Source organism: Juglans microcarpa x Juglans regia, chromosome 4S (assembly GCF_004785595.1).
Source record: "Juglans microcarpa x Juglans regia isolate MS1-56 chromosome 4S, Jm3101_v1.0, whole genome shotgun sequence".
NCBI lineage: Eukaryota > Viridiplantae > Streptophyta > Magnoliopsida > Fagales > Juglandaceae > Juglans > Juglans microcarpa x Juglans regia.
In genome coordinates, this window is record NC_054601.1 from 4,550,163 (window position 1) to 4,558,918 (window position 8,756).

The 8,756-nt window shown below is 27.7% G+C and overlaps 1 protein-coding gene across 1 annotated transcript; it reads left to right on the plus strand.

Annotated features, from left to right (window-relative positions):
- Positions 1 to 7,549: 7,549 nt before the first annotated feature.
- On the plus strand, positions 7,550 to 8,200 carry LOC121263200. The gene is made up of 2 exons (XM_041166034.1): positions 7,550 to 7,767; positions 7,843 to 8,200. Exons 1-2 carry the CDS (start codon positions 7,627 to 7,629, stop codon positions 7,999 to 8,001), a joined length of 300 nt encoding a protein of 99 aa, XP_041021968.1. The 5' UTR covers positions 7,550 to 7,626; the 3' UTR covers positions 8,002 to 8,200.
- Positions 8,201 to 8,756: the final 556 nt, after the last annotated feature.

Genomic DNA, 8,756 nt, shown 5'->3' on the forward strand with positions numbered 1-8,756 from the left:
AAGAAACAGAGGGTTGAGAGGGGATGAGGGGCTTACGCGTGGGAGAAAGAAGCCTAAGGGCAAAACGGAAATTTGGGAATAGAAGCAGAGGCAAAATGGGAAGAAAAATTGTTAGACAAAAAGATTGTTCATCTCCTATTCATACTTATATATATACTAGTAGTAATGAAACGTCCAAGGGACGTTTGCCCAATGGAGACAAAATATATATGCTAATTTTATATATATATGAACTATATATAAATAACACAACTGTATTACATGAAAAAATATATTTTCTTACAAATCTATGAATCATATAGTAAAAAGAAGTTATAACCTAATTGCAAAAAAAAAAAAAAAAAAATGAAATGTCAAAGAAAACAAATAATATATGCAATAACCATATCAATATATTTACAAAAAAAGTTTAATATAAGTTTACAAAATTAGTTTGATTTAAGTTCTAAATAGGAAGTAAAATTCTTATTACAATCATAGTAACTAACGTATTTCTTTCTCCTTTGCAGAATTAATTGATAAGATATTAAAATTTTTATGGCATTGTTGGTTCATCTGGTCTATATCTGCACTGAATTCGATTATCCATTCTTTTTCTGAGATTTCTTTAGCCATACTTTCCAAGAATGGTAGATGTTCCTGCAAAAAAAAATTTACTATAAAAATTATGTTTCGATTTATAATTGTATTATTTGAATTGAAAAAGTTTAAAAAATGTAATATTATGTTACCTTGCCAGTATGATTCATAAAATGAAAAACTTGAGAAAGACAAACCTTAAAGTAAAACTCTAATGTGAATGTTATTGTTAGAAACCTCTTGCAAAAAAAAAAAAAAAAGTTAATCTTACACAATGAATGAAACAAAAAAATAATAATAATACTTTAAAGAAAAATAAAAATAAAAGTATAGTACAGATTAAACTTTCAAGAATATGAAAGGAAAAAAGTCAACACTGCATTACAAAATCAAAAAATACAACACTGCATTATACCTGAAAAATTAACTTCACACATCTCTAACTCCTTAGAACAAATTTAAATTTTTTTTATCTATACCAACAAAAACCAACTTTACGGCATCTTTATTTTAGAACAAATAGGATGACAAATGTTATTTTTTATTTCATTGTAAGAATATATCACGCAACAATCATAACATGCAAATCAAAAAACACAATGCACACCATACAACTTCACATTAATATACTTCTTTCAGCAAATTTGGACTTTGATTGCTTTCTTTAAATCTTGTGCAGTAAGAAAATGAAGCAATATAATAAAATCTGAAATTCAAGAAATCTATATAGAATAGAGTTCAAAATTAAAAACAAACAAAAAGTTAATATTACACAATGAATGAAACAAAAAAAAAAAAAAATACTTTCAAGCAAAATAAAAATTAAAAATAAAAGTATAGTACAGATTAAACTTTCAAAAACATAAAAGGAAAAAGGCCCACATTGCATTACAAAATCGAAAAACACAACATTGCATTATACCTGAAAAATTAACTTCACACAACTCAAATTTTATAGAACAAATTTAAAATTTTTTGATCTATACCAACAAAAATCAACTTTAAAGCAAAAATGTAAATACAAGATTGCATGTGTAAATCACAGAACCAAAAATAAAAACCAACATCACATTATTTAAAAAAAAGACACAACACTGGATCATAAGAAATATTATATTTTCTTACAGATATATGAATCTCAAATAATCACAAATCTATACCCAAAACTGAGGATCCACAAACTCAAAAGATGCCAACAAACATTTGACAGCATAAAAAAAATTAACACAAATAAGCTATTTTTTTAACAAAAAATAGTAAAAATTGAGAGTATCCAAATCCACAATATATAAACAAATATTTAGTTGCATGAGAGAAAATCCCAATATTGGATGATAAAAAAAAAAAAAAACCAATCCTTTAACAAAAAATACCAAAACTGAGTATGTTCAAAATGAAAAACTTGAGAAAGACAAACCTTAAAGTAAAACTCCAATATGAATGCTATTGTTAGAAGCCTCTTGCAAAAAACAAACAAAAAGTTAATCTTACACAATGAATGAAACAAAAAAAAAAAAAATAAAAACTTTAAAGCAAAAATAAAAAAATAAAAGTATAGTACAGATTAAACTTTCAAGAACACGAAAGGAAAAAAGCCAACATTGCATTACAAAATCAAAAAATGCAACACTGCATTATACCTAAAAAATTAACTTCGCACAACTCAAACTCCTTAGAACATATTTAAATTTTTTTTATCTATACCAACAAAAACCAACTTTACAGCATCTTTATTTTAGGACAAACAGGATGACAAATGTTATTTTTTATTTTATTGTAAGAATATATCACACAACAATCCTAACATGCACATCAAAAAACACACTGTACACCATACAACTTCACATTCATATACTTCTTTCAGCAAATTTGTACTTTGATCACTTTCTTTAAATCTTGTGCAATAAGAAAATGAAGCAATATAATAAAATTTGAAATTCAACAAATATATATACAATAGAGTTCAAAATGAAAAACAAACAAAAAGTTAATCTTACACAATGAATGAAAAAAAAAAAAGAAAAAAAAATAATTTCAAGTAAAATAAAAAATAAAAATAAAAGTATAGTACATATTAAACTTTCAAAAATATGAAAAGAAAAAGGTCAACAATGCATTACAAAATCAAAAAACATAACACTTCATTATACCTGGAAAATTAACTTCACACAACTCAAATTTTATAGAACATATTTAAAATTTTTTTTATCTATACTAAAAAAAACCAACTTTACAGCAAAAATATAAATACAAGATTGCATGTATAAATCATAAAACCAAAAACAAAAATCAGCATCACATTATTAAAAAAAAAGACACAATACTGGATCATAAGAAATGTTATCTTTTCTCACAAATATATGGATCACAGATAATCACAAATCTGTACCCAAAATTAAGGATCCACAAACCAAAAGATGCCAACAAACATTTAACAGCATAAAAAAAATCAATACAAATAAGTTATTTTTTTAACAAAAAATAGCAAAAACTGAGAGTATCCAAACCCACAATATACAAATAAATATTTAGTTGCATGAGAGAAAATCCCAACACTGAATGATTAAAAAAAATCCATCATTTAACAAAAACTACCAAAACTGAGAGTATGTTCAAAATAAAAAACTTGAGAAAGATAAACCTTAAAGTAAAACTCCAATGTGAATGCTATTGTTAGAAACCTCCTGCAAAATACAAACAAAAAGTTAATCTTACACAATGAATGAAACAAAAAAAAAAAAAACACTTTAAAGCAAAATAAAAAATAAAAATAAAAGTATAGTACAAATTAAACTTTCAAGAGCATGAAAGAAAAAAAACCAACACTGCATTACAAAATCAAAAAAAATGCAACACAACATTATACCTGAAAAATTAACTTCAGCAACTCAAACTCCATAGAACATATTTAAATTTTTTTTATCTATACCAACAAAAACTAACTTTACAGTAAAAATATAAATACAAGATTGCATGTGTAAATCACATAACCAAAAACAAAAACCAACACCACATTATTAAAAAAAAAGACACAACACTGGATCATAATAAATACTATATTTTCTCACAAATATATGGATCACAGATAATCACAAATCTATACCCAAAACAGAGGATTGACAAACCCAAAAGATGCCAACAAATATTTAACAGCATAAAAAACATCAACACAAATAAGCTATTTTTTTTAACAAAAAATAGCAAAAATTAAGAGTATCCAAACTCATATTATACAAACAAATATTTAACTGCATGAGAGAAAATCTCAACGCTGGACAATAAAACAAAATAAAACAAAAAAAATCCATGATTTAACAAAAAAATACAAAAACTAAGAGTATCTAAACTCAAAATATACAAACAAATATTTAGTTGCATGAGAGAAAACCTCATCGCTGGATGATGAAACAAAACAAAAACAATCCAACATTACATTACCAAAAAAAGACACAACATTGGATTATAAAAATAATAAAAAAAAACTATTTTTTTTAACAGCTTAAAAAAAAATCAACAGACAGAAGGTATTTTTTTTAATAAAAAATACCAAAAATTGAGAGTATTCAAATCCACAATATATAAACAAATATTTAGCTGCATGAGAGAAAACCACATCACTGGATGATAAAACAAAACAAAAAAAATCCAACATTACATTACAAAAAAAAATACAACCAACCAAATTACAAAAACACCCACAAGATTATATATTTTCTCACAAATGTATACATCATAGGTAAGAATACAACCAAATACAAACTTTACAATACTACATTATAAAAAACGATTATATTTTTTCCCCAACATTTAAATCACACATGCAAAAAAAGCTATAACTCAGTTGGAAAAAATACAAATGACACAAAAAATTTATCTTTTTCCACAAAAAATATAGAAAACCGAGAAAATGGCAAAACCAAAAAAATACAAAAACCCAAAAACAACACCAGGAAGCTATTTTTTTAGCAAAAAATACCTAAAATCGAGAGTATCCAAATCCACAACATACAAACAAATATATTTAACTGCAAAGAAGACGTAAACCTAAAACAAAAAAATATAAAAACTCGACGACTCCTAAAAAAGCAACATAAAGCCACTTGCTTAGCAAACAAATACCAAAAATCGAGAGTATCCAAATCCAGAACACACAAACAAATGTCTAACTGCATGAGAAAAGAATCTAATGCAAAAAAGTTAAAATTTGTGAGAAATGCAAAAAAGCCAAAATCCGTGAAAAAGATATGCAAAAAAGCTAAAATCCATGAGAAAGATAAATCCAAAACATTCAAACCCATAAAACACAAAAACCTCATGGAAACTCATGAAAAAAATACACATTCTAAAAAAAAAAAAAACTCAAAAAAATACATAAATCCAAAAACAGAAAACTAACAAAACCGCATGAGAAAAAAGCTCAATGCGAAAAAGCAAAGTTTTGCTAAAAAGGTACAATTTTTCACAAAAAATACAATCTCATAAAACACAAAACACTAATGGAAACCTATGAAAAGAACACACATTCTTAAAAAAATTTTAAAAAAATTCACAAATCCGAAGACAGAAACTAAACAAAACCATGTGCAAAAATTACTTTTCACAAAGAACACACAAACCCATGAAAAAAAAAAGTTCACCAAAAATACAAACAACTCACAACATACAAACTCAAAACATACAAATAAAGAACATATCTCTAGATCGGAAGAGAAAAAACCAACAAGACCGTGCAAAAAAAAAAAAAGATTTGACAAAAAATACGAACCCAAATGCAAACAACCAATAATATACAAACCTGTTTCTTATGTCAATCCTCCGTCCATCTCTATTTTCTCCAGTAAATTTGGGTAGTTAAAAACGATACGAATTAGGACGATTTGGTATACAACTGCACCTACTACTCATGATATGAAATAATATTGTAAAATTCAATATGCCAGGGGTATAAAATATTTGAAGTAGGTACACTTGTTAGTTTTTTAATAATATTAGATACAATTCCAGGTATGAAAGCGGTTTGCGCACTCATTTAAAAAAAAATTGTTTATTATTAAAAATTAATTATTTCATATAAATCTCAAGTTTATTTATTTAAAAAAAATATATATAAAACACTCTAAGGGCAGGTTTGGGGGATGGGATGAGACACAAAATTTTCATCTCATTTCATCTCATTATTATATCTTTTTCAAATCTCCATACAAAATATAACAAACAATTCAATTTTTTCAAATCTCAATTCACCTTTTTCAAATCTCAATACAATAATAATATTAAAACACTATTTTAAACTCTCAAATAAAACACAAAATTTTCATCTCACTCCCCAAACCTGCTCTAAAGCTACGCGTATCTTTATCATTCCTCTCAAGCTTAATCAATGATACTTAAATCTGTCCTGCAAGATAGTTATTTAAGAGCATTCTCATTTCCCATAATCTTTTTTTTTTTTTATAATTTGAGGAAAAATTTAGGAATTGCTCTCAAAACCTCGCTCCATCGGAATCCTTATGGTTCTCCATATTTAGAAAATTACTGTTCATCCCATAAATAACTTTTATCAATATTTTATTCATTTCAATTAAATTAATTCTTCTTCCAATCATTTATACTTTCTTTCATACTCATATTTGTTATAGTTTTAAAATTAATTTAAATAACTATGAAAATATAAAAAAAATTAAAAATATTAAAAATAATTTAAATTTTTATTTAAAATATTCAATAGAGTAATAGTTCAAAAAAAAAAACGCTACTCTGCTGCTCCAAATGTACAGCTCGGTGAATTTTTTTTTTTACCGAATGATGAAAGAAGTGATTTTAAGTGTATTTATGTATTTTTTATTTTTTAAAAATATTTAAATACATTAAAAAATGTGAATAGAAAAAAAAAGTTACTTTTGCAACTAGTGGTAATACCGAGCGGTGCTACTCGGGCGGCAGAGTAGCACTACTCTAGTTCAAAACATAAGAAAAAATATTGAATAGTTAAATTTATAAATAGAAATGAGAGGAAAAGGTAATAAAGAAAGAATAGATCAATATTATTTTAATAGAATAGAGAATGGATAGAGAATGAGATGTAGAAGATTTTTGAAAGATAATTAAAATTTAAAAAAAATTTTAAAAAATATACTTTTTAACTAAATTATAAAAAATTTTACGAAGAACCCACTAAAAATGTTCTAAGATTCCTTTATCCCCCTAAACAGACTACACCCCCAAATTTAAAATGTCAACTTCAAATAAGATCAGCCAACCCATCCAAAAACTCAACCGTCAAACGGCCCCAATGCCGTGTATATTGTATGGACCAGAATCTCGGCTCACCTCTTTCAACTAAACTCAATCAAGAGGTTCTCGTTTGGATGTTAAATTAAATTGAATTAAGATAAATTAAATTTTTTATGAATAATAATGAATTTAAGTGATGAAGTAAGTTATATAAGTCCATCTAAAATAAATTTAAATGTGTTTATATATTAAGATGAGTTTATATCTATTTATGAAAAGTTAAAAATAGTTATGAATCTCGCGTGTAAAGATGTGTTGAGCTGAAAAAGATTATAAGTCTTACGTGTATAAAAATTTTGAGTTGAGATGAATTTAGTAATTTAAGAGTAGGGTATTTAGATATTAGACTCAATTTAAAATTAGACTGAACTGAATTAATCTCACTTTATTCTAGTTTTGAAGGAGAATTTGGCAATCAAGAGTATCTCAAATACTCTTACTACTATTCTTTATTTTATTATTATTTTTTACCTATTTTTCTATTATTTATTATTTTTTACTTATTTTATACTATTATTCAATATTATATTATTACTTTTTTATTATTATTCATAAATATTCTCAATACTTTTAAGATATTTTCACTACCCAAATCCAGTCAGGTTACAAAAAACAACCCGAATCCAACAAGAAATCCAAGAAACGGCCCACTTGGTTAAATCTTTAAGCCCATGCCCCCTGATGCCCAAGCCTCTCACTTAATTATCCGGCTCCTCCCGATAACCGTTGAGAGAGAGAGAGAGAGAGAGAGAGATGAGAATGGAAGGAGCGGATATGGAAGCCAAAGAGAAATCGAAAGTAGTGATTCGCTGTGCTAAAGCTGCGCTCCTGCTATCTGCGATCAAATCCTTTCCGAACCGCTCCCTGAATAGCGAGGAATACGAACGATTCGAGGTCACCAAGTCTCTCTCTCTCTCTCTCAGATCGAGGAATTTTCTAAAATTTTCTATTATTTGGAAATTGTGGCAGGAAGACGAAATGCTGAGGAGAAAAATTGGAGAGCTGAAGATTGCATTGGTGAGGGAGAGGTTGAAGACCAAGAGAATTAAGCTATGTGGCTTGATGGAGGTGGTGCTTCAAATCGCGCTGGTTCTCTCTCTTTCCACGTTCTTCTTGACGCTCGCGTAGCGCTCACACTCATTGATTGAGCTGCGATGAGACGGCCATCTCTACGTTTTCGTTGGTGTTTGATTCTACTGCATATTTTAGTTTGATTCTTCTAGCTAGTCCCATTTAGATCATTTGCAAATGTAGAAATATGAATTTCTGAAAATAGATAAACTGTCTCTGTTTCCATGAAGGAATGAAATGTGATAGTTTTTTTTTTTTTGTCAATTTCTCGGTCTCGTTTCCCAACACCAAAAAAATTACTCCACGTTGTCTTTCAAATCTGCAAGTCTCAACTCCTCTCTCCCTCCTTGCCTTGCAGACTCCAAAATGACTGTAAAGTCACCCCAGTTCCAATTTATTCATTTTTTTTCAGGGGAGGATAACTTACTTATTCATGTCTGTCTCTTTGTCTCCGATCGATCCATCATCTTCATCTCCAAAATCTTTCGTTACCGGCAATTGCCCCTCTCGTACTCCTCAACTGTCCTGCCATCAGGGCTTCCTATATCCCTCTTTGATCCTTCTCTCTCTCTCTCTCTCTCTCTGAAATCCACTGTAAAAGCTTGCTTCAAGATTTATACTCAACTTGACGTCTAGACAATTTGTATATTCTATCAACTTAGAGCATGTTGGCGTGAGTTGTAATATATGGGAAGACGAGAGTAATTATAGGGAGAGTAACGGAAAGAAATTCTTTCATTCACATGATAGCATGATTATAGGAATGTGATTTGTATAGCCTAAACTAGAAGTTTTATTCTTGTCTTATATAC